We start from the raw sequence: 27,410 nt of genomic DNA, 5'->3' as shown, positions 1-27,410 counted from the left end.
CTGACCTCTGCATGCAGAAGTATGGTGACAAAGGTTCCCACAGCTCCAACGCACAGAAGGTGACTATATGACGCTTCAAATATAAACATGCAGCTGTCAAGAGCTTCATAAAGGGGTGAGAGCTAAGTCAAGCAGCAAGTACCAGTGACTAATGAAATTCAGTGAAATGGCACTGTTTTTCCTCATTCTTCTGGTTCAGAAGTGGGCAGGCTAGAAAGGAAAGAACGGAGCAAGGTGCTGCAGGTTGCTCCCAGAAGTTTTATGATCTGCAAGAAGCACCAGGCAGCTGAAGTCTGCAAAACCAGTAGCTCCAAGTGGCTACTACCTTTATTTTAAGTGTACACACAATAACTCGTAGCACAAGTTAACCAAGTCCTACACAAACACCTCAGGGAATTCAGAGAAGGTGTTTCGAAATCAGCTGACAGAAGTGAGGGTCCTTCCATGGGCATGGACCTTGAGAGATGTCTGAAAAAACGGAGAACAACTCAAGTCACTACACAATACTAGTAAATTTTCTCTTTCCAGTGACAGAAGCAGTAAAACATGGTCCTGCATAAAGACAGCATGTCATGGTTCAGCTAGTTCATCTCAGGCATAGAAAAATACATGAAAGAAGAACTCAAATTGGCAACTTAAGACAAGCAGTAAAATCAAAAGGTGAATGAAGGTGTCAGACACAGAGTAAAATAGGAAGGTGCATAATGACTGAGTGCATACAAAAAAGACAACATGGAAAATAATGAGTTTTCTAAAATTTGAAGGGCAAGACTGAAGCATTTGCAAAGAATCAAACTAAGGGGTATGAGGCAACAAATGGCTGGAGTTCAGCAGTGCCCAAACAGAGATTGTAACATTATCCATGAAAGATTTTCACACATTTTTCAGGCGGTACTCACACACCCGTCCTCTGCTTGTCACACGCCTCAAATTCGGCAGGGAGAATGCGCTCTGGCTACGTGTCTTTTTCCTGTCCCACAAAATTCCTCAGGGGGTGAGCTAACTTGTAATACGAGTCACCATTTTGTTTTTGTTTTCCACATTCCCCAAAGAAAGAAAAAAGAAATAATGGCAGCAAGCCAAACTGAAGCATGAACAATATTTTGGAGGGGGAGAGCAAAGGAGGAATCCTAAATTTGTATCAGTAGTCCCAGAGTGGCAGCATAATTAAGCCTGAAGTTCTGACAGCCAGGAGAGGTTTGGTGTTTTTTAAGGGGTGATCTTTCACCAGGAAAAACAAACCAGAAGATGCTGTGTGAAGTTTCAGGAGATGAAATGCACAATCTTGAGGAAAAAACATTTAAAGGAGAAAGAAGAGGACAGGCTGTTCTATTTATAGAAAGAGGATTTCTTCATACATACAAGCTCCAGGGACAAGCTACCAGCAGACACATCTATGCATTGTCTAACTAAAAACAATGCAATTTCAATTGCAGCTTTCAGATGCTGTTTATGAAACTGATGGTTTCAGTCAGGCTTGAAAGGCTGTAGAGCTCAGTACCTCCTTTAACTAAGCATTTTAAGCACTGCCAAAAGTACCTAATAGCATGGATGAAGGGAGAGACAACCACTTGAGGAATATTTGAAGAAAACAGTGCCTGCCACCTTGAAACCCGACTTTGAATACAAGGCACCTATATCCAGGTTTAAGCTGCATGAAGAGATAAAATATTGAGGGAAGATGAACAGATGTGATTTCAAGAGACATTGACAGAATCCACAAAATGGCTTACTTGCAGGTCTGGGGACTTCACGTGGTCCTTCTGCACTTAACTATATGGTCAAGCATACGGTAGCAAACACATTTGAAAATTTTCCCTTGCTCCTCTTCTCCACTTACAGAATCATTGGATCATAGAATGATTTGGGGTGGACGGAACCTTAAAGATCATCTACTTCCAACCCCCTTGCTGTGGGCCGGGACACCTTGCACTAGACCAGGTTGCTCAAAGCCCCATCCAACCTGGCCTTGAACACTTCCAGGGATAGGGCATCCACAACTTCTCTGGGCAACCTGTTTCACAGTCTCACCACTCACATTGTGAAGCATTTCTTCCTTAGATCTAGTTTAAATTTGCCCTCTTGCAGTTTAAGCCTTTATCCCTTGTCCTACCACTACATGCCCTTGTAAAAAGTTCTCTTCCAGCTCTGTTGTAGGCCCCCTTTAGGTACTGGAACGCTGCTATAAGGTCTTCCTGGAGCCTTCTCTTCTCCAGGCTCAACAACCGCAACTCCCTCAGCCTGTCCTCAGAGGAGAGGTGTTCCATCCCTCAGAATTTTGTGGCCCTCCTATGGACCTGCTCCAACAGGTCCATGTCTTTCCTGTGCTGAGGGCTCCAGAGCTGGACGCAGTACTCTGGGTATGGTCTGACCAGAGTGGAGTAGAGGGGCAGAATCACCTCCCTCAACCTGCTGGCCACGCTGCTTTGGATGCAGCCCAGGATATGGTTGGCCGCCTGGGCTGCGAGCGCACATTGCCAGCTCACGTCCAGCCTTTCACCCACCAGAACTCCCAAGTAATTCTCAGCAGAGCTCCTCTCAAGCCCTTCATCTCCCAGCCTGTACCGATACTGGGGGCTGTCCCAACCCATGTGCAGGACCTTGCGCTTGGCCTTGTTGAACCTCATGAGGTTTGCATGGGCCCACCTCTCAAGCCTGTGCAGGTCCTTCTGGATGGCATCCCGTCCCTCCAGAATGTCAACCTCACCACATAGATTGGTGTCGTCAGCAAACTTGCTGAGAGTGCACTCAATCCCACTGTCCACGTCGCCAACAAAGATGTTAAAACAGTGCCGGTCCCAATACCAACCCCTGAGGAAGGCCACTCGTCACTGGTCTCCACTTTGACATTGAGCCATCGACCGCAACTCTTTCAGTGCAACCATCCAGCCAATTCCTTATCCTTCCAGTGGTCCATCCATCAAATCCATGTCTCTCCAATTTAGAGGCAAGGATGTTGTGTGGGACAGTGTCAAATGCTTTGCACAAATCCAGGTAGCTGACGTCAGTTGCTCTTCCCTTACCCACCGACACTGTAACCCTGTCATAGAAGGCCACCAAATTTGTCAGGCAGGATCTGCCCTTAGTGAAGCCACGCTGGTTGTCACCAATCACCTCCTTATTTTCCATGTGCCTTAGCATAGTTTCCAGGGGGATCTGGTCCATGATCTTGCCAGTCACAGAGGTGAGACTGCCTAGCTTGTAGTTCCCCAGGTCTTCCTTCTCTTTTTAAAAATAAACTCAATAATAAGTGACTCAACTCCTATGAAAAATTATATATTCCTAATGCACAGCAAGAAGCCAGTGGCCATCAGGCACTGTAGGACTGCTCCCTCTCCACATTGTGCACAAGATGTGGCTTTACAGCAGTCCCTGCCCATAAGCTTTCACTTCCTAGGGCCACTTTCCCCATCACATTTTGTTTGACTTGGTGATTTAATAAAGTAAAAGGCAGTGCGTACGTACAGCAACACCCAGTGAACATACAGCCAGTAGCTCTCCAACATAGCCTTGCAAGGAAACAGAAAACGCCGCTCTCCAGCCCTCCCTAGGAAGGCAGGACATGAAAGCTGGGCGTCACTGTAACTCATGAGCTGTGTAGCCGTTGCTTTGCCAGTGAGTGTTATTTACACTCTCCAATATGCCACATTTTTTCCGTATAACCCTTTTTCTATCTGTCCTCAAGACAGACTTCAAAGCAGATCCCAAAAGTGGGAAGAAGAAAAAGGCAGGTTATGTCCTGTTCAGAACCTAGCAATATATCAGCGTCCCATGCAAGCAATGGCTATAAAATACCAAATTTAACACACAATCTTCTCCCATTTTTGAAAAGACCACTGAGTCCTGAGCAAAATCCTAGTAGGTGTTGAAAATTACTTTTGTTTCCTCTTTGAGGAGATAGTCACCATAATTCTGTTTTGCTGTTTTTCAAACGTGAGTTTATTTCTAAATTTATATTTTAACATGTTAGTCTTTATTTAATATTTTATGTTAACCTTAATTGTATTTATAAATGTAATTTTACATTTGCTAAACGCTTTTAAAAGTAAAGCTACCAAATTGCTCTCCAAGGAGGACCAAGGAATGTCAACACAAAGACCAAAATAGATTCAATCCTCTCCTGGAAGTGGGATCAGTTTAATGTAAGACTCACTGTGGACCTACTCACAGGCTTCTTAACCCAAGAGCAGTTCTCACATTTCAGTGAACACTTGTTTAGAGCTTAACAAAAGCATCTGCAAAGTAAATTGCAATTCCTCCTCCAATCCTCTGTTGTCTGGATTTGTTGTCCTGCCAGTTGCCTCCTGCCCCTCTGCCTCTGGTTCTTACATCTCAGTTAACTTGCACCAGTACCACAAGCAGTGGTAACGCTCTCTCCTTTTTCCAACAACTCCCTGCCCTTGTCTTCACTGGAGGGTGCCACAACCCATGGGTTTTGCAGGACGCGGTCTGCTACTAATACAGGAGCCACCACACTTCTCGTGCCACAGGTCACATTGAGGACTCTCAAAAAGAGAGAGCTCCTGCACCCAAAGACAGAGGCAAGCTCCTGTAGCCAAGCACTCTCTCCATGCACACCTTGCATGCACTGGCACATGGCCGACCTACAGAAAACTTCAGTGACTCCCAAGAAACAACAGTGTTTTGGTCAACTGCCTGTCACAGAGCCAGCACTGGGGAAACTTCATACCCTGACATGAAGTGGCAACACCACAATTCCTCAATATTGTCTGGATGACTTGGCAAATAATAATTTTATTTTGTTCAGCGTGATCTGTGAGTGCCACTCACTCATTTGCATTTTGCTCACCTGCACAAACTGTAACTCCCAGTAAGTCCCTGCTGAAGTTTCTTCTAATCTTTTCACAAAGGTTAGAGATTATTGAATGACCTGGTTGACTAAAGGGCTCATCTTGTTTTTAAAACAAACTACTAGCTCAGCCAGGAATGGCCTGGTAACGCAAAATTGTTTTCCCAGCTATCAGTGCACAACAGATTTTTCATTTCTGGAAAAAGTTAACTGAAATGCATTGAAGAACATAATCAGCTTATTAATGTGAATATAAATAAAACTAAATAAAAAGCAGTAGTTCTCTGGCGCATCTTGTTAAATGTAAGACTTTGAAAAAGTCTCTGTCTTGGAGAGTTTACTGGACTGGATGGCCTGATATATGTAGGTATTACATAAATGAAAACTCTCTACAGTCCTTTACAAGAAGCCCTATAAATATACATAGATTACATGAAATAATTAAAAGGGCGGAGAGAAGGAAGAGTGAGAGAAAAGCAGGGGGGGCGGGGGGGGAAGAGAGAGAGAGGGGGGAGAGGAGAAAATGCCGCCTTTAAGATCTAATGCTGCCACATATTAGACGCCATGCACCTTTAGATCTCCACTCCTATGGACTCATCAGCAGCTCAGCCACTGCACAGACAGTACGTGCACATTGTGAGTTTTTATCATGGCACAGAGATGGCTTTTGTGCCACTCCTCCCCATTCCTTTCCTAATAATGTCTAGCATTCAACCTGCCTTTTTTTGACAATTACACACTGGACATATATTTCCCTAGACACATCATTACAACTCTAACTTCCTTCCTTGCCTGATCTGTAAAAGCTGACTCAAGGCTCATCAACTTGTAGAATTATTCTTCTCCCCTTCCTATACATCACTTTACATTCAGCGACCCCAGGCAATAAAACAGTAGATTAAAATTAATTCACTTAAATGATTCTGCGGCAACCCTCAGCATTTGATGTCCAATGTGAACTACTAGCTTTTGTAGAGGGGGTGGTGGGCTGTTAATGAGAGACTTGAGTAGCACACGCCGCACTAAGACATCACTGCCATGAATCCACCTGCAACCTTGTTTGGGTTCATTGCTTCCCTCTACTACTTCTGTCTGCCACCCAAAACCAGGCCTGCAGTCAGCATGGTTTTATTTTAGCATTTCACACACCATGAATGGCAACTTTCAGTTCCAGTTCAGTACTTCCGTGCGCAGTACCCTTGGTTATATCTGTCTTCTCCTAAGATGCTCAGAAAAATAAGACAAAGAAAAGGCTGTGGTTATGGCTAGCAACTGACTCCAGCACAGGACCACCCTTTGGGTAGCCAGGGGAATGTTGTCTACATTTTCTCAGTGCATGGAAATTGTACAGGACAAAAAAAAAAAAAAAGCTTTGCAAGCGTTATAGATGATCCCTATCCAAACACTTGTCATCTTTAAAAGGTTAGCTTTAAAAAAAGATGCAACACAGTTGATGGAGAAACACGAACAAAGTCCTCATCAGGTATCTAAAGTGCAATTTTACTCCTCCTACTTTGAACTGGAATGCGTTTCTGTACTCACATGTATTTTGGGCTCAAAAATTTGAAGTATTAATTTAAAAAATCAAACACATTTATAAATAGCTTCCTGGACCAGATGCAGGTAGTACAATTATGTTCTACATAGTAGAATAGTAGTACAATTATGGGGCATCTCCAGCTTTATGGCAACTTCCACTCTTTATCATAAACCCACATACCCTGAGATTCTCTCTCCTGCTTTTTCACATGACAACCTTCAACTCATTACTGCATTTTATACATCAAATAAAACTCATCTGTAATCATTTTTTTCTTCTTCCATCTGAACAAATCCCAGCAGCTGCAAGGAGCAACATTTTCTGCCAAAGGTGGGCAGGTCTCTGAAAATACAGGACCATGCCCCTTAACGCTTCCCACCACACATTTCCAGACTTAGCCATGGGAAGACTGCAACAGACAACAATTGCCCCAAAGTTTGATTGCCCCAAGCGAGGGCCAATTGTTTGAAGAGAAGGGGTACACAAAAAGTCCAGCTCCTTACACGTGGCAAAAGGATAAGATCACAGACATGTACCTTGTGATAACATCGGTCAGAGCCCACATTGCTAGAGGATGGATCCAAGAACCAACTGCCTCCTGCTGCAAACTCCAGGGCACCAGGAGTATGACTGTTGCTGTTTCTCCATGGAACTGTTGGGGTTAGTTGAACTCTTTGTGAAGGTGACAGTACAGGCACTTTTTACACTATTACGTGCCTAGAGCAACAGACCACTGACCTTGTCGAGAAATCAGAGCCATCAAATTTAGAGCAGTCTTAGGGCAGCACAAAGGATATGCAATGCAGTTCCAAGCCTTGTGCTTCATAGCAAACACAACTATGTTTTAAATGCAACAGATATTACAGAAAGAATAATGGCTTATGCCATTTATGCCAGAGGGGTAATTCACTACAGCAGTGAATTTTTCAATTACTTTTCAATACTTTCAGTAATTTTCATTTTTATTAACTCCAATAGATAGGATTACTGTTAAGAGTGCAGTACATCTAACTATGTAGTCTGAAGAGTTAAGGTCAGACTCTCACATGCTGTAACTCAACATGATTCCTTTCAGCTTGCTAAAGCACAACAATTGACAGAAGCCAAGATTCTTTTACTTCAAGTCAATACACCAGATTATAAATTAGACCATGAACTTGTTTTTATCAAGATGAAAGAATGAATTAGGAGTAAGTTACACCGTCAAAAACATTCCCAGGCTTCCTGTAAAGTTTAGTGATTAGAAGAGATATCCATCAACACTTCTAGCAACATAAATATTTCTCTTAAAGACACAATTATTACAAATCTTGGTTCCATACATCACCAACTTATACAAGACATCAACAATCCAGTACAAGAGGGAGTATTTGAATTTGCCTATGCTACATCAAGCCATTATTGAAACCTATTCTGCAATTAGAGGCATCTCCTCTCCCTGAAGTCAGAGCTATTCTTCAGGATACAAATGTTCCTCAGAATTACAAAATATTCTCCTACTCCAGACGCCAAGCCTGAGAAAACTACAAGTTCAGCAATGAACCAAAGTCTCAGCATTTATCAAAACAAATGATTGTAAGAATTCAGAGGTCTTGCATGATTTTCTCCTGAGAAGACATCTGCCAGGAAAGAAGAGAGGAGTCCAAACGATGAAGGAAGCATTTGGGATTTCCATCCTTTTCTCCTCAGATCTGCAAACCAAAACTCATCCCAAGCAGAAAGATAGAAGAGTAGTAACAACTCTGCTCAGCTGATGTCAAACATTCACAAGTTATAGTTTAGACAGTATGTTATTTCAGTGCCACATACACTGTCAAAATAATTGCTACAAAAATATTTACGACTTTGGGCATGAACCTCAGAATGTCCCAGTGGTAACAGTAATGAAAGTACATAGATAACACATTAGTTTTTATAGAACAGTGGGCAGCAAACAACCTCAAGAGCTCAGCTAGTCTATCCTTCTGTGTTCCTCACAAGTGTCAGCCAAACCTGCTCTAAAAACCCACCCAGGAGAGACAACCCACAGCCTCTCCACACAGCCAACTCTACGTCCTCCGAAGTCCTTACAATTAGGAACCTGGTGTTTGATGTCCAAACCAATGCTCCCTTATCACAACTTATGTCCAACATTTCTTGCCCTGTGTAATACAGCCATGAAGAACTGTTCATTTTCCTTTGTCTTTGTAACTATTTCTGCAGCTAGGTACCTCAGCAAGCCAAAGTGCTGGTTATTTTAACAAGTCAAAGAGGCTTATTTTGAGCACTTACAGACAGCAGAACAGAAAAGACAGCAAAAAGCACATAAGGTGGTAAATCTTACCAAGTCTTTCAAGTTGTTAATTCTCATCCCTTCTCTCACAAAAAAAAGAAAAAAGATAGAGCTCAGCAAGTGAAAAAACAGTTTTGCTTTGTTTTGTTTTTAAGAGCACTGGCAATCACTGATAGAATAAGAGAAGACATGATGTTCTCTTATTACCCCTCTTATTAAGAAAGAGGATGCAAACATTTGTTCAGTCCAGACACTTTCCCCAGGATTACCATGAAAACAGCAGAGCCCTCTGCCTTCTGATGGATCACCAAATCAATCTGCTTTAGTCCAGAACCTGGAAAGGCTTCCACAATTCCCATTTTGTTTGCTAGCATTTCTAGAGAGGTCTTCCCTTCCACCTCAGTTCTGCCAGGGCTCACAGTCATGAAACAGCAGCACTGGTTTATAAAGAGGCTGGTTATGAGTGCCTGGGGAAGGAAGATGGGTACAGAAGAGCTGAACATGGAAGAATGAGCTTGCTGCAATCAGTTTAATGGAAGTGCACCCATGCACACAGTAGCAAGGATGCCCAGTGCAGGAGGCGTAGCTACTGCAGCGTACTTAAAAGACGGAAGGACCGCTGCCTATAGATGGACAGAGCAAAACAAACATGAAATCTAGCAAAGCCAGGGAGTAAACCAAAGCTTCAAAGCTGTTATGCAACACAACAAAAACAGTCTCTACTTTCCAAACAATGAATCAGTGGGACTTAAAGGGCATATCAGCACCAAGACAATTCAGGCCAAGGCAGCCTAACTCTATCAAAACAAAGTTTTACTTTGGTCAAAACTAAGTCAGTTATTTCCTCTTCTCTTCCTGCTCTTCCATAGCATGTGCCTGATGTGACAGAAGCCAAAAATACAGGCTTAACATTACAGTGCCTCAGCCCTTTAGGGGCTTTTTCACTCACTTCTGAAGTTGTCCTCAGTCCTGCAGGCAGGCTCAGTTCAGCAGGACCACTTTTATGTTCACTGAAGAGACCCATTGATAATTAGAAGACAATAGCTTTGAGGAAATGCCCACAGGCTAAGCAGTCATAGATTGGAGAAAAAGTCTTTTTTTAAAAAAAAAAAAACAAACCTCAATGTTTTAAAATTATTATATAAAACATACTGTTATCAGACTGCTTTATGCAGACACGACCACTCAAGCAGATGACGGAGATGCTATTTTCATGAGTAACTTAAAAGCAATGCTCTCTTTTCACTGGAAGTTTGCGGGACTTGACTTTTACATTTGTTACACAGCTTTGAGTTCCTTTTCCATTGTAGCAGCTTGCCAACAGACACATTTAGCTTTTTTTGTTTAGGACCATGACCACAGGCCAGCCTGAATATTGTAACTATTCACTGAAAGGAGTGCTGGATGCAGTACATGGATTTTGCCAGCTTATTTCCCAATTCAGCAGAAACATGCAAAGACCTGTATACAATATTGGTGTGCTGTCTCAGACAAAAACACAACTTAAGTTTAGAAGTCTGTTGTGCAATGCTTGCTAAATGTCACCAGGAAAACTGTCACTAGAAGTTTTGGTCTTCCCAGAACATTTCAGACAACAGCAAGACAGGAATGGAAAAATCTCCGAAAGCTTTAAGATGTCAGGCATTAAAAACACCCCCCTTTCTCACTGCAGGGAGAAATCTTGGGCCTTTGCTTGACTTACAGTTCAATGAGACCACATTGTGGATCTACTTCCTCTGAAAATCCAGAAGGAATGAGAAACCTGCTAAGGGTTTCCAAATATTTACTGAGCATCCTTATAGATCTTGTACTTGCCAGGTCCTTTCTCTCTCCAGGACTCTCTGGTCTTACCAACGAACCAGCCACACCTGTCTCTGCTTTAAAAGGAGATACCAGCATATACCCTTGTCATAGTTTAGCCCCAGCCAGCAACTAAGGCCTAAGCAGCTGCTCACTCACTCCCCCATGGGGAGATGGGGGGGCGAATTGGAGGAGTAAAAGTGAGAAAACTCATGGGTTGAGATAAAGACAGTTTAACAGGTAAAGCAAAAGCCGCACACGCAAGCAAAGCAAAACAAGGAATTCATTCACCACTCCCCATGGGCAGGCAGGGGTTCAGCCATCTCCAGGGAAGCAGGGCTCCATCACGCGTAATGGTTTCTTGGGAAGACAGATGCCATCACTCCAAACGCATGTCCCCTCCCCTTCCTTCTTCGCCTCAGTTTATATACTGAGCATGATGTCATATGGCATGGAATATCCCTTTGGCCATCCTGGGCCAGCTGTCCTGGCTGTGTCCCCTCCCAGCTTCCCGTGCACCCCCAGCCTGCTCACTGGCAGGGCAGCATGAAAAGCCTGACAGTCCTCGACTGCTTAGCAAGAACCCAAAACATCAGTACCTTATCATCATTTTTTTCATCCCAAATCCAAAACATCTCCTCATACTAGTTTCTATGAAGAAAATTAACCCTACCCCAGCTGAAACCAGGACAACCCTGTCTGATAAAAATGCAGTCTCCCCCCTGCACAATGTGAATTGCATTGTACTTTGTATTTCCAGAATTGTACTTTGTATTTCCAGAATTGTCTAGATGAAAGCCTATTTATAGGTATAGCTTCCCAAAAGAAATGTTTTTGTAACATCTGAGCTCTGTAATTTCAAGGCAGCACATTTGAACTCCTATTCATTTGTATTTCATATATGCTGTTAGGAAATAACATAGCAACAAGTCAAGTGAAAACAAGAAAAGCTCCTGAACAATGAAACAATCAAATGAGTTCAGTGATATACTTGAACCATCAATCATAAAAACACTAATTTGCTTATAGTAGGTTTGCTTGAATGGTGGTAGCCTTACAAAGCCCCTGGGCTACCCAAAGGACCACTCACCCTCTCATCAGCAAGGCTGTAAATATTGTGAAGTCTAAAAACAAACTCTATCTTGCTTCTCCACCTTCCCTGGTACAGTAAGCCCAGTACTGACAAGTGAACTAACAGAACTTCACCTGTCAGAAAAGCACCCTCCCCATCCTTCCATCTCCTGACCTCACCCAGAGCAGGTTTCCTAAATCCTGCTAAGCAGGCAAAGCTAGAGCACCTACAGCTGGAGAGACAACAAATGCACGTACATGCTGTGCTCAGTTCCAAGATGGTAGATTTCAATTGGATATAATAAAGAATGTATTTTACAATGAGGATAGTTGAAACACTGGCACAAGTTTCCCGAAGAGGAGGTAGATGCCTCATCCCTGGAAACATTCAAGGTCAGGTTGGACAAGGCTCTGAGCAACCTGATCTAGTTGAAGATCTTTCTGCTCATTGCATCTCATAGATGATCTTGAAAGGTCCCTTCCAACCTGAACTATCCTCTGATTCTATTCGATGAAATTATATCAGAAAGGCAAGTTCTGCAAAGACTTTACTTGCTCCCTCTTGAAAGACAGCTGGATCAGACTTCCCACCTGTGAAATGAAGGTGGGCTCAGAATTTCAAAGGCATGTGATTTTAGCACAGAACAGGTCCCCGACATTAAGAGGTTTTTCTTCTTCAGACAGATGGAAGATGGCTAGTGCCAAACTTGCATTCAGATCCAGACAGCATCAACACCTTCTCTTTTCAGAAGGATTAGGCCAAAGACAGGACTGTGCTCTGGGACTAGGCACTGGTTCACTGATGGAAAACCAGAAATCTCCAAGAGAGCTACAACATCAGAAGAGAGCTCAGCAACTCATCTCCTCACAGTTCCCAAAAAAAGATCCTCCAGAAGAAAAGGCATCCTACTCACAACGTGGAGTTGCACAAGAAGCCTGGAGGGACACAGTTTTTGCCCTCTGTCCACTGAATTTGTCTTTCCACTGCATGGTTCTAGCATAATAACACACTACTAGGAAGTCGCACCCACCATGCAGCAGTCACAGACCATCAGGATGGCTGTAACTCTCCTTCCATCGAGGAGGAATCACAAACTCCTAGTCTTAGGGGGCTAGCTCCAGTGATGCTGAAGAAAGGCATACTGAAAAGAAATTGTCTCTGAACCACAGAAATCTGTCTATCTGAAGGCAAACAATTAAGCACTCCAGTAGCATTTTGTATAGGCTAGAGGATGAACGTTGTCCATACAAATCAGTCTTCCAGACTCCAGCCTTTACAAAGCTAGAAAGGGTCAAGCCAGCTTGAAGTCTGACAGAAAAACCTCTGATCACCCTCACTGCACCTGCAGTGAAAGGCTATAGCTCCTAACACCCTTGAAGGGAGAAGAAAGGTCTTCCAATGACACCTAACTCAAAATTTAAGCAAGATGCCACAGGCATAAGAAGAAGATCAAGTACCAGATACCGCTACAGACAAGCCTCTTCAAGACCACTTAAACATTCGTCTTTTCCCCTGGCTCAGTCTCAAGCTGGAACCCTTTTTGTCTTCTGCTGCAGATTGCCCATGTGATCAACTGAACCACAGATAAAAACCAGTGGCTAGAGCGGAGAGGTGCCAGCTCTGCAGCATCTGTAAGTTAAATGGGACAACAGGAGCAGAGAAACATGTAATGATTAAAACCAGGAGAGTGACAAGGAAGACCCACCCGGACCACAGAACCACCTCCTCTAGCACATGCACACCAGTGTCATGAATACTAAAGACACGGTATGTAACTCCCTGCAGCTGTTTTCTGCAACAACTTCTTCAATTCACTGTTTGCAGGGTGATGCTTTACAAAGAGAAACTTTGTCAATTGTTTATCAGCACTCTCCAGCTGACTCATGGCTACTGGTCAAAACAAAGAGCTATAGCTTACAGTATTCACAACAGAGTAACACAAAAACCACAAGGCAGTCTGATCCAGCCCTCAATTTTAAAGAAAATGCACTAAAACAGTTTGACATTTACTGTAAGCATCCTTATAACTAAAACCTCATCACGCTTAGGGAACCTCTATAAATCCTGCAGACTTCCAGCCCTCATTTACGTGGCCTCCTGCATCACTACCACTGGTTGCCCAGTATAGCACATATAACTTCGCAGACCACAATGTCAACATCATACTTCAACAACTAGTTACTGAAAACCCAGGTGGACAACACAGATCTCTCCTACAAAAATCAGTCCTGTCAACACTTCTGCAATTTTAGACGTATCCAAGCCAAAATGTCTCCCCACTTATATCTTTAGGTTTGAAAAAGAAGAATTTGAGTTACACTTAAATAAACAGGGCAGATCATAGAAGAATTTAATGCATGGTCGGACTTCATAAGCCATGATGGCATTCTGGCAGAAAACTGTGATGTTGACACAGTTGCCTGGAATTCCTCACAATACTCAAAGATTGGAAGACATTCTCAACACTACAGCATTCAGAACAGCCGTAATGTAGTTCAGCACCTATGGGGCGTATCACCAGGGGCACACAGCGTACACTGCGCAGGCACCCCACGCACACAGAGCTCGATGAATTTGCTGAGTGATCTAGGGGGAGGAAAAACTCAGCAAGTCCCTCCAAAACACACATAAGTCTTTCAATGGACCAAGGAAGGAGAGACAGGCAGCATTTTATGTGAAATGAGCCTCCTCCGCTCAGTGAGGTAACCAGTAAGCAGGAGGGTTGCAATCCCTAGGAGGTGCGCTTCCTTCCACCTCTTAAAAACTGAACATACAAACATAATTAAAAAAAAAAAAACCCTAAAGAGACGAGAATAAAAACCACCGCTAATCTTAGCTACAATAGCATCCCACCTACCTCCACAGCACAATTACAATTTTAAAAGAAATGCTGAGTGCAATTAAAATGTAGGCCAAATTATAAATGGATGTAACCCCAAGATAAGTGATCTTCCTCTTTTAAGCTGGGTAATGTCAGCATTATCTAGGGCATCTCAACACTTCTTATCACCACAAAACAAAACAAATGAAGGAAAAAAACCCACCAAAAACACCCCGGTTGCTATGGTAACCACTACCTCGCATTTCTGTAGGGTTTCACTTCCAAGCTGTATCACCGACAGCAGTATAAAAACCTATAGGACTTGAGTGGAAAACAGGGCTGGAAAGAAGGGGAGGAAAGGCAAAAAGCAAAGAAAACAGAGTCCTGTGCCAGCTGGGTAAGTACCTTCAGTACTTCAATGTGGTTGCTATGAGGGTATTGACATGGTCAGGAAACTAAAGGCAAATGATTCATACAGTGGTGAATCAGAGGAAAATAAAACATTCACAAGGCACTATTTACAGAAAGGCTAGCAAACTGAAGGTGCTAATCTCTGAGCTACTTTTTTAAAAAATCACCATTCTTAATTTTATAATGAATTTCAAGCATTTAGAAAAGATTCCTGTTAAGAAAGAGTGAGGATTTCAATTACACCACTTAGGCTTGAGTCACTGATGAGATTCAGGGCTATGCTGACCTTGAATGTGAGGGTCTCCTTCACATGAGTAAAATCATAATATACTTCATAGAAGCTGAGTGTTTACCTCCGTCTGGAGAACAGAAGCCTGCAGTGTCGAGTTGTATACACCACTCAGGAGTTCAGCAGAACTTCCGAGGTGCAATAACTCTGTTCACAAAACAGTAAAATTCAAAATCTATCCCTGAGAAACTACAAGTCCTTCCTAAAGAGGGACCAAATGATCTCAAGGTTTTGTTTATTTTGGTTTGTTGTTATTTGGTGTGGGTTCTTTAATGAATCAGACTGGCAGGGCAAGTTCTGGTAGCACTTGCTCTTAATCTATTACGTAACGTAATCAGCTATTAATTTATACACATAAATTACCAACGCATACTGAAAGGTTCTTATGGCTTCCTATGAGACCACATTTAGAAAAAATGTCACACTGAGCAAAAGTTCTGAGTAAGTATAATATCTCTCCATTATCTTTCCAGACTTGGGAAAAGGAAGGGGAGGAGGATTTTTTTTTTTAATAATCTATTTGCTCCCGCGGAAGAAAAAGTGCTTGAATTAAAAATATAATAGTTTCAAGAAATCTCAAGGCACTTGCCAGACGGGAGCTATTCTGGAGCAAAGAGAAGAGGAACAGAATAATAGAGGTCAAAACCAGAATGGACACAACAATACTTAGCTGTTTTGAAGGGTATTTTTAACATTACGGTATTTTCACCTCCAACTTCGGCCTATTTCTAAAAAGGATTCGACTGGGGAGGTTTGATAGTCCCAGGTGCTGCTGGGAATTTGCAGCACTGGTTAACTTTTCTTCACAAGAGAAACTACAGGCGTGTTAAGTCAATGGCACAGAAACCAAAACAGGAATCTTTTCACTTGTTTTTGTTTTTAAGGTTATGCCTCTGTTTTCACACCTTCTCACATAGTTGGTTTCTCACCCAGCATCTTCTATTTGCAGACTAAGTCTTTCCAGCATCCAGACAGACAGCTGGAGCACCAAAAATAATTGCAAGTGCCATTTTCCTCAAGTTTCAATCCTTTCCAGGATAAAGGGGTTATGATTACTTTTGGAAAGGCTGCCATTACCACCAGTGACAACTCTCCAGCAGTGAGCACAGTTCACATGCACACCTGCCAGGCACAACTGCCCCAGTATGGTACTATGCCACCAGTATACCTACCCATGGCCACCCAAAACTTGTGCATCGACTTGCAGAAATGTCTTGAGACTTCTAAATTCTCTAAATTTTTGTGACTGTCCAAGAAGTTTGAAATTATCTTTTCCAGTCCTCTGTATTAACATTGTTTTGAGAAGAGGTTAAACATGAAAAATAAGGTTTTCCTAGGTCATGCTACTCAGCCCACACCTTCATTTCAAGTCTAAGTGCTGCTTTATACAGCAGATATATTTCATGATTGCTAGTCCGAATCAGCCTCCCACACAAATTTATATGTGTGATAATTTACACTCATTCTGGCATCCTAACTAGATTCTGAAGAAACTCCTTCATCTCACAAAAGGCATTTTTTTCTTCTGAAAGAGAGCATCCACAGTCTCAAACAGGACTCAGATCCTTCCCTCATGCCGTCTTCATGCTTAGAGGAATCTTAGCAATTTCCTCGTATTCTTCTGCCTTCTTTTGAAGCTCCTAACCACGCAATGATTTCAGCACTGAGGAAGTATTTTTGTTTGAAACACTTAAGGAACTGGTTAGTGGAGTACTCCTATGCTCACTAGCTAACAAGGTGTACCAGTTCTTATCTCCACATGCTGCAGAGAAAGTACTGCAGAAAAAGGACAGACTCATTTCCTGAATTACATCATAACAAACCACAGCATTAAAACGTGACACATTCTGCCAGGGAGAAAGAAATGCAATGAGGAACAGAGATTTTTTTTTTTCCCCCTACATATTCTTGCTCTTGAACTGGAAGTCCCATTTCCTAGCCACTGTAATCCAACACTACCCTGTAGAACAACACACTGCTTCTATTTTATCACCTGAATTTCATATCATTCACATTCTCACAAACACATCTGTTTAGCAAAGTATTTGGAACACCTCTAGCAGTCTTCTGTATGTAAAGCCTCCAGGGACGGATTAAATTGTGGTCAAATACAGCAATTTTTATTATCATTTTTAGTTGCTTTAGATCTCAAACAATGTTATTTTACACAGCAAGTGGCATGGCATTTATATCATACCAGTGCTATTTAAAAAGAAGCCAAGCAGGTGAGCAGTATCAGCATATTGCATTCATAATACTAAACATACCTCCAAGTAAATCACTCATGTTCAATTTTAAACATATAAAAAGCAACAAACATATATAAAAATACATGTGTTTTTCACATGTGTGTGTATATATATATGAACATATATGTATGAATATATATACGCCCACATCCACGTTCTTCCAGAGCCAAGCAAATAAAAATATTTAAAATAAAAACAGGAAGTGAAATTAGGGGTTGACTGTATTCTAGTGAATAACAAACTTCCAAAAGTGAGAGAACAGTGGGCAACAACATAGTTTAAAAGGAAGAATACTATGGTGGCACATTTAGAAAAAAAGAAGTGCACTTCCACTGAGTTCCTTATCATACCATGACATACAAATGTTAGTTTTTGGCTCTCTGCTTGGGAGTTTTTCCTAACAGCCTTCTCTCAAAACTGAAAAGTGCTATTAAACAAAAAGGCAGTGGGGGAAGAAGAGGAGGTGATCAGCCCATTATTTTACCATTTAGAAAGTTCCATATGCCATACATACATCCTGTTATTTCCTCATTGGAGCTGAGTCAAAATTAAATACATGACTGTAACTTAGTCACCTGTTTTCAGTAGGTGTTGCAAAAGCAGTTTTGCCAAAGGATTTTCTTGAGCCAGCTCAGGATGGTCCTAACGGGCAACAAGTGGCCCAGAAGGAAGACAGCTTGAGCTGATAAAATGCAGTGTTAGAAACAACTCTGGAAGAAAGTAGTGACATAACCAAAAAGCAAAGGTCATCTGGGGACAGCCCGGATTCGAAGACAATTCAAAGCTGCCACCTGAGAAAAGAGCTCCAAAAGCAGGAAGAGAACCAGGTTTCCCTGGGATAGTAAGCAGAAAAAGCAACATTAAAAAAAAAAAAAAAAGGCAATGTAAATAGCATGTAATCAAAGAGGAGAAGCAGACATGCAACAGGGACTCTGCCCAGAGGGAACCCACTGGAAATAATGCAGCAAAATTCCTTGTCCCTGGAGTTGAAATTCAGAACAAGGGCTGGGGGGGAGGCTGGAATCAACAGAAACATCCGTTACAAACTGCCAAGAGGAGAATGAAACCTAAAAGCCTTGCATGTCATCCTCCACGGCACTGTGAGCAGGAGATCCCACCTCAAGGTCAGCATCTACACTTGGGTAATAAATGCCCATTGTACATAACACATCCCTTGTTATAAAGCAATCGTCAAGGCAAAGTGATTGCTTTATGGGTTTTTTCACATGGAAAACCCCAGGATATTGCCTAATGTTATCAGTTATTTTACTGAAATAAAAGTAACATCACTACTAAAAAAAATTGCTGATAACTAAAACTGAAGGAGGACAGAGTAATTGCACATGGAGATGTGTGCTGATGAGTAAGATGTGCTATATCCTATTTTAATACAAACTTCTACATCTATAAACAAGGAATGCACATACTCTAGAGAAAGGGGAGGTGTTACCAAAATGTACTGGTTCCCAATAAGAAACCAGAGGGAAACACACAGCTAATGCACGCAAACATCACAGAAAATAGGAACAGGCAAGTGCTTCTGCACCCATGAAGTACTGAGGTCACTTCTGATTGAATCTCTGCCCAAGTTTTAAAGAAAACACTGTTAAATGGCTCAGTACAGTGCTTAGAAAACGTTTTATGGTGAAAGCCTTACAGTTTAATGTCCTTTGTTTATCAGAAAGAAATAACTAGTCAGGCATTCATCTCCCACACAACTGCAAAAAAAAAATAAAAGGCTTTTTAGACCCTTAGTACAGCACTGCAAGAACTTTGGTCCATGGGAAACTTACCAGAGGAAGACTGAGAAATTTTGTTGCAACATGGAAAGAATCAGAGGGTATTAGCCTACGAGACAGCTGCAGAGGAACACCTGAAATATTAAGTCTAAGCACTATTAGATGAAAGATCATCTAGAAAGGAAACCTGCAGAGAGCAAGACACAGCCGCTCCAGACCATGATGAAATGATGAGCACCTTCTTTATCACTTTTGTCATTTATCACTGAGTCAGACAGAGGCAGTAACATAGATGAGATATGAAGTGTGGTGCAAAGCCTGGTATTGGATTACTTGCTTCAGCACTTTCTGTGGTAAGTTATTTCCTACATAATTGAGTTTCTGGACTGAAATCTGGGATAATGCTATCAACACAAAATATAGCTTCCAGCTACAAAAGCTGTGTGTGTCCTCGCAAAGCTCCCTGTCCTTTCCTCTGCGTCACTGATAGCGACAATGATATTTTCCTCCAAAGCACTGTCAGGAGGAGGCAGGGAAAAGAAAAGCATAAATTCCCCAGTACAAAATGGATAATCCTTCAAATCCAGACCAGTAAATTCCACCTCTCAGTGTGTCAGTCAATCCTCCAAACATTTTTCCCAACATATGTTTCAGCTTGACCAGAACTGAGCGAAGTTTTTGTGTCAGGTTTTCTTTTGGGAAGTGTTTTTGGTGAGCTTTTTATTTTTTGACAGTCTTTATGTTTGTTCCAAAGATGGATTCAGAGTGACATGGCTCCAACTAAGTTTTAAACGCAGCAAAGTCACATCCACTCAACAGCATCTCAACATCAATCAATCTTACTATTGCATGGAAAGGCCACACCACTGACAAGGAACCCACTAAAGAATAAAGCGAGCAAGTCTTAAAAATTCAAACTGATTGTGGGATAGAAGCAAGATTTTACTGCAGTTTTACCTTCTTACAGCTTTTATTTTTAGTTCAAAATGCACCAAAAGGAAGCCAAGCTCATGAGAAGAAGGAAGAATTTGTTTTCCTTTTGAACGGCAAGCATTAAGACTTTCTGGGGAATCTCATACATCATTCACTTCCTTCAAAACTGAGCTGAACGGAACCAGCAGGGTCAAGGATGTTCCAGCTGCCTGTCCCAACAGCAGACCTAACCACAGAGGATGAGAGTTCAAGTGGATTGCTCATTACCCCTTTATTCCCTGCTCCTATTTCCATATCCCTAGAGTGACAAACTCCCTGTTAGTCTAACTCCCAGCTTTAAACTAAAACACACCTTCCCTAGATAGGGGGGAACTTAGAACAGTCTTTAAGTGGAGAAGACTCTGTTCAAAATCTGTCAGAATGTGCATCCCCAGACCCCTGCAGAGATGCTGTCTGAACATGTCCAGGTTCTCCCACACCAACAAGGCACAACGTGGCGTGCCCATGTGTGGGACATGGCTGTATGAATCTCAGCAGCTTTATGGCTGTCTTTCTAAGGCAGAGATTTATGGCATTAATGTAACTCCAATTTTACCATTTACATTTAATTCTAGAAAAGCCGCAGTGTTGTCAGGCAACGTCTAAACCAGATTAGAAGAAACAGGGATTTCTGCATCTTGGAAAGAGGTTCTCCTTAGAATACAAAGCCTCAGAAACAAAGAAAATAAACCAAAAATACTAATTAAAAAAAAAAAAAATCTTATTTCCCAAAGTATTATATGACTTAGTGCCTTCATATCAAGACAAGTACCCTACCTGCTCAAATGACATTTCCCTAGTAGAAATAGACACAAAACATACCAAAAAGTCCCTGACAGTAGCTTCCAATAAATGCTTTAATGAAAAACAGAGATCTATATAATCTTTAACAGAATTGCTTAGCCAATATATATATTAAAAAACTAAAAATGGCTAAACAATTCTGTTAAATTTGGTAACCAAGTTGCTTATTACTTAAATCCCTTACATTATACCTTTGGCTAAAAATGAGTTCACATTAGAAAAATTTATAGCACTGTAAATATTTGTAGCCTCCCAAATGTACAGATCCACAATTCTTCCTGCATTTTTTTCAATCTTTTATGGAAAAAGAAAAGCACTGTGAAAAGAAATGTATTTATTGGTTGCTAAAATATATCTCAAACTCCAAATTAAAGTATCTGCTAGCTATTTTTTTAGTATATAAAACTGGTTCTTCTGTACAATGAGAACTCTTTTGTTTCTTATGCAGATTTTATATATTTAATATTATTCATTTTTAAGGTGTATACACATGTGCACAGAAACCCAGTCACTGACACTGCCTCTTCCTTGCCAACCCTGAGGAAATTTAAACCCACTCAAAACTGAAATGATCAGGCTTTCGAAAGCAAGAGCAATATAAGAGAGTAATTGTTCATGTTACAATCCAGACATCATTTATTCTTTCACACACACACATTAAAGGATGTGACAACTACAAAGAGTAAAGTGGCAAGAAAAATAAAGGGTCATTTACAAAGGGTTTATAGAAAACAAATTTGCAGGGCAGGGGGAGAAAGAAAAAAAATAAACCACAGCTGCAAGCTTGGTTGAGTGAGATTACAATAAATATGTGCACAAAAGCTTAATACAGTGACATCTTCAGACCCAACTGGACACCTGATTCACACAGGAAGACTACTGCCTTCCCTGTAAAATTTCACTTACAGAAATAGCTTGCCAATCTAGCAAGAGAGCTGCAGTTCTCCCCAGGAGTACCTCCTATCCCATACAAACCACTGGCAACAGCGGTACTGGGCCTGCACTGGAGAGGGAAGAAGTATCTTACTTTACAATAGAAGTGTCCCTTGTACAGAGAGCATCAGAGCATCTCTTCTATGCATTTTTCAGATTCCACAAGAAGAAAAGGGAAGGACCCCTTACCTTGGCCTGCACTGCCAGAAATTTCTTAAGAATTCTTATATTACTTTGTGTTTTTGCTACACAGCCATGTAAGCCACATGGGCATGTGCCAGTCTACTGAATAGTTGGTAAATTTACTGAAATATTCCATAGACCCTGACCACTCACATATAGAAGATGCCATTTTCCAAGGGTCAAAATTTCGATCACAATTAAAACTCAAATCCAGGTCACTTAGGCCACACAACTATTCAAAATAATGACGGGCAGGAGATAGGTTGGGGGTTTTTTTCCTCCCTTCTTTAACTGATGGAGTCTTATCATCAGCATGCTCAGTTCCCTTCAAAGTTTGGAAATTTTCTGTTTTGACCAAGACCTGCTTCATGGAACGTCAACACAAACAGCATCAGGATACTGACACCTTGAACACACAGATTTGGAACAGAAACCATTGCAAATCCACCTAAAAAGAGGCCACTCAAAGGCATACTTTCAAAGCCTGTAAGTGGTTTATCAAATGGGAGTCCAAACAAAGACATCATCAGCTCAGCTGCAATTACACCTGCAATCCTAGCCTCTCAGGGGCAAAGAAAAAGGAGATAGCAATTAGCTACCAAGTTTTTCCAGTCTACTTCAAACATTTCCTTCACTAAAAGCTAGTTGGGTTATTTTTTTATTTCTAATCAGCCTGGCACTCCTAGAGATTACCATTTTATTACTGTCTAAAGAACAATGATCAAACTCCATTAGTTAAAGCAAATGTGACAAGGAGGTAATTATCAAACGAATTTACTTAAAATATCCCTCATGGTTTAGCCCCAGCCAGCAACTAAGTACCATGCAGCCACTCGTTTGTCCCCCCACCCCCAGTGGGATGGGGAGAGAATAGGGGAAAAAAACAACTCACAGATTGAGATAAGAACTGTTTAATAGGGCAGCAAAGAAAGAGAATATAATAATAATAATGGAACATACGAAACCAAGTGATGCACAGTGCAACACTTGCTCACCACCCAGGGATCAATAGCCCATTCCTGAGGCCCGTTCCTGCCCCCCAGCCAACTCCAGTTTTACATACGGAATGTGATGTTAGATGGAGGGGAATACCCCTTTGGCCAGCCTGGGTCAGCCGTCCTGGCTGTGCTACCTCCCAGCTTCTTGTGCATCTCCCCACTGGCAGAGCATGGGAAGCTGGGAAGTCCTTGACTAAGTATGAACACTACAACTACTTAGCAACGACTAAAAATATCAATGTGTTACCAACATTATTCTCATACTAAATCTAAAACACAGCACTCTATCAGCTATTACGAAGAAAATTAACTTTAGCCCAGATAAAACCAGGACAGTATCATTCAAGAAATCATATTATCATTCATTAAATAACTCAGAAAGAACAAGCTGCCAAGCTATTCAACAAGGTACAAGGGTGTATGCATGGCTGTCAAAAGCAGCCACTGTCAGCAAATGACCCACCAGGTATTTTTTAAACTTGTTGTTTAGCAGGAAGTTGTTGGAAACAACAAACACGACACTGAGCATGGCTGGTTTAAAACAGACAAAACAACAAAACCAAAATCAGTTCTTCACCCAAAGGAGACATTGAAGTGCCAGGTGACATTAGGGGATTTTCCCCATACACTCTGAACAGGGAATGTTACAGCTAATGAAGACTAAGAGTATTTTTCTCTCTCTCATTACCCCTCACACAGACGACTTGTTTGGGATGGAGGTTTCAGATGTAGGTTTAAAAAGAGGAATCTTGACAGCACAGCCCCGAAGTGCCTTATTAGCACATGGTCATTAGACAGTGGTGGTAACAATCCTTACCCAAAATTCAGGGTGAAAAGCCAAAGGAGAAAAACAATTCCAGACCACAAACTGTCAGCGCAGTTTTCAAACTAGATAAAGGCCCTAAATTCAAGTTACAGCTATGCACTACCTTTATGCATGTTGTATGTGAATGGAAAAAAGTGAGATGTCCTGGACGAAAGCCTTTCACATTTTCTTACCTGTTAACATACAAAAGATGCTTAGGCTCTTCAGGTAACAAACCTGACACCTGAATGCCCACTTTTGTGACTCCAGTAATTTGCCTTTTTTTAAGGCAGTGATATAATAAAAGACTATAAAAGACTACCATTGTGTATTTTCATAACTTGATAAATTTTCACTTGAGTTCAGGGCTTTTCTGCTGTTAGGGTAGGCAGTGACTTTCTGCTATGCAGACAGAACGATGCATGTCAGCAAAGTTTCAAGCAAATATAAAACCGTTCTTGCAAGACTTTTTCTGCACCACACAAGAACATGACTTCCACCCAATTTAATCCCACATCTTCTTCACTCACTACGACAACAACAACAGCCAGGAGCTCTTTCAAGCACTGCAGGGTACTTGCTCTACACCCACAGCCTTGTTTGATACCACCCGAAAAATGAGGCTCTTGTACAACCCGACTCCTCCAGACGTCGTCTTGGAATCAGGAGGTCTCTTGCTCCATCCCAGGCTCCAGCGGTGGGTCCTGGGCGTACACTGGCAGGAAACTGAAGGCTTGTACTTAATCACAGCTGGGCAAAACTCCTTGCTCCCTCCTAACGTAATGGTCATGCTTTTAACCTCTAGTCTCCTTGGTCCCACCACTGACCCTGGAGGCACCTGGGCTCTCAGCACTGTCCACCAGATGTGTGGAGGAGTGGATGCAGCACCCATGCTGGGGCTCACCTGAGAGCACCCAGAAACAGCAGGCGGGTGAGACACAGACAGCTATGCCTTGGAAATGCAACCCAAGCCGGCTGAGCTGCATACGCTCAAGAAGACAGTGGTGTTGGGTTGTTTTTTTTTTAAAAGCGGGATACAGAGAACCCCTTTTTTCCCCTACGACACTGGTTTCGCTGCATCAGAACATGCCATGATTTTGTTGCCACCAGGAATCTCAGCTGCCATGCGGGCTGTTAAGGAGACCTACCAATTCCTTCTTCTCTCCCTGGCATCAGCCCAGGTTCAAAAGGGTCAAACTCCAGACAGGTGGTGGTTCCCCCACACCATCAGGCATTTCAGCAGATACAGGCACTCCCAGGATTGGCTCCACTGTGAGCCACCCACCACCCCAGTGGTGCCTGGGGTGACCAGTTGGGTCCCAGCGGATCCATCCTGGGATGGGCAGGGACAGTGCTGGATCATTGCAAACACCCATGTCACCACACAGCAACGGGCAGTGCTGCACCTCCACCTGCCTATTATTATTGTTAGACATTATTATTACTGGAATTTTTATTACTGTTAGAACTTACTATTAGAATTTTTACTATTACTAGAATTTTTATTATTACTATTCTTGTATTTTTTTGTTGTTGTTTTTATTATTATTACTGTTGTAGTATTTTCAGTAGTAGTATTTTTAGGATTTTTTAAATCACACCGCCCCTCCACACCCCGCCCCGCCAGGACGCGGCGGTCGTTCCTCGCAGGTCCCGCACGACCGACACCCGCCCCGGCCAGCACGGCGGCCCCGCGCCTGGCCTGGCCGCCCGCTCCGCCGCCGGCTGCCGTCCCTCCCGCCCGGCGGCCCTCCTCCATCCCCTTACCCTCGCACTGGTACCCGGCCAGCCCCCAGATGAAGTCGGTGCAGTAGTGGCAGAAGGTGGGCTTGGTGAGGGTCACCCTGCGGAAGCTGTGGCCCGGCGGGCTGCTCCCCGCCGCCGCCGCCACCACCGCAGCGCGGCCCCGCCCGCCCAGCACCGGGCTGGCAGCCGGGCTGCCGCCGCGCAGCGAGCGCGTCCCGTCCGCCATACCCACTCCTCGCGGCACGGCACCGGCCGCCGCTCGCCCTCGCTTCCGCCCGAGACAGCGGGGGCGGCGGGGGGCGGGCGGGGGCGGCGCCCCGTTAGGGCCGCGGCGGGCGGCGCCGCGCTGCCGCCTGCTGGCCGCGCCGCGGACCCGCGACGCCCGCCCTGAGCGGACGCCGCAACCCCCCCGCCGGCTCCCCTCACGGCAGCGGCCTTCTCTTAGGGCCGCCGCCGTTCTGTCCCTTCCCGGGCGCTTCTGGTGAGGTCTCGGCTCGTCCTGAAGCGTCCCCGCTCCTGCCCCAGTGCGAGTTACGCACAGGGCGCGTAGGTTCAGGTGAGGGCCCGAGAAGTAGGCGGGAGGGTGTTGCGAAAAAATGCGTATATCTGTGTAGTACGGGAGACCAGTGGAACCTTGACTTCAGCAAGGCTTATGACACAGTCCCCCACAATATACTTGTATCCAAGCTGGAATATTATCATCCAGCATGCGTGGACAACTAGATGGGTAAAAAACTGGTTGGATAGGTGGGCTCGGCAGGTAGAGGTTAATGGCACATACCTGAACTCTGCCTGGAGGCCAGTAATGGCAGGAGTACTGCAGGGGTCTCGCCTGGGACCTGTTGTGTTTAACATCTTTATCAACAACATGGAGAAGGTGATGGAGAGCAGTATTGTCAAGTTTACACATGACACCAAGCTGGGGGGAACAGTCATTAATTACACTGCCAACCAGGGGCACCTGGGTGGGAGAAATGAGCAGTAAGGCAAGACCCCAGTGCTATGGAAAAGGTCCTGGGTGCTCTGGTTAACAATGACCTAATACGAGCCAGCTGTGCACGCTGCCAACAGCCAGGGGCAACAGCATCCTGGGCTGTTCAAGAGCACAGCCAGTAGACAGAGAAGGGATTATGCCTGTCTCCTCAGCACTGTAATATTAAGAGTATTGCATCAAGTTTTGGCCCCCAATGCAGGAAGCACGCTGACAAACTGGATGGCCACCTCCAGTGGTTCAGTGGAGGTCCACCAGGATGGTCAGGGGCTGGAGCACTTATCCAGTGAGGAGAGGGTGAAGGAGCAGGACTTATCCTGAAGAAGGTACAGCTTCAGGAAGACCTTACAGCAGCCCCCTAGTACCAACACAGACGTTTTCAAGAAGATGAGTAAGCTTCTTTACTGTGGTGCATGCTGGGAGGAAAAGAGGCAAAGGGCAGAACTTCAAACAAGGCATTCAGGCTGGATATAAGGAAAAACCTTTTCACTCTAAAGGCAGCCAAGTAGAGGAGCAGGTTACCTGGAGAGCTTATGCTATCTCTATCCTTGGAAGTTTTCAAGAGATGACTGGATAAGCCATGACCAACCTGGTCTGACCTCATGGGTGACCTGGCTTTGAGCAGGAAAATTAAACTAGGTGACTTCCTGAGTTCTGTTCCAACCTGAATTATCCCATGATCCTATGATTCAAAATGTTACACTCGGCCATTTCAAATGAGAATGGACCTCGATACACACACAGATATAATCTCGTTTAGAGATCGGCCTATGTTGTCAGTTGGTGCGAGCTGATATAGTTTCCTGATTTTTATCTCTGTGTGCACCAGCTGACAGTGCAGACATTCACACCTGAATTCAGAGACACTACAGTACATTTAAATTCCTGTTGAACATGGAGAAAGGGAAACTGAGACTAACAAAAGCAGTTTGTTTGCCATGCTGTCTGCTTGCCTCAACTCCCAAGTAGTCTTAT

General features: G+C 43.1%; 1 protein-coding gene across 1 annotated transcript in view; it reads right to left on the bottom strand.

The window, feature by feature from the left end:
• DGKQ (diacylglycerol kinase theta) overlaps positions 1-25,670 on the bottom strand; it is a gene marked incomplete at both ends in the record, with an annotated part of 91,574 nt that extends 65,904 nt beyond the window's left edge. Inside the window, one exon of the mRNA XM_082013229.1 lies at positions 25,466-25,670. Coding sequence (XP_081869355.1) covers positions 25,466-25,670 — 205 coding nt within the window. The remainder of the gene's footprint in view (positions 1-25,465) is intronic.
• Positions 25,671-27,410: the final 1,740 nt, after the last annotated feature.

Source organism: Phaethon aethereus, assembly GCF_964289735.1.
Source record: "Phaethon aethereus genome assembly, chromosome: Z".
In the NCBI taxonomy this organism is placed as follows: domain Eukaryota; kingdom Metazoa; phylum Chordata; class Aves; order Phaethontiformes; family Phaethontidae; genus Phaethon; species Phaethon aethereus.
This window is presented reverse-complemented; position numbering and strand designations above follow the sequence as displayed.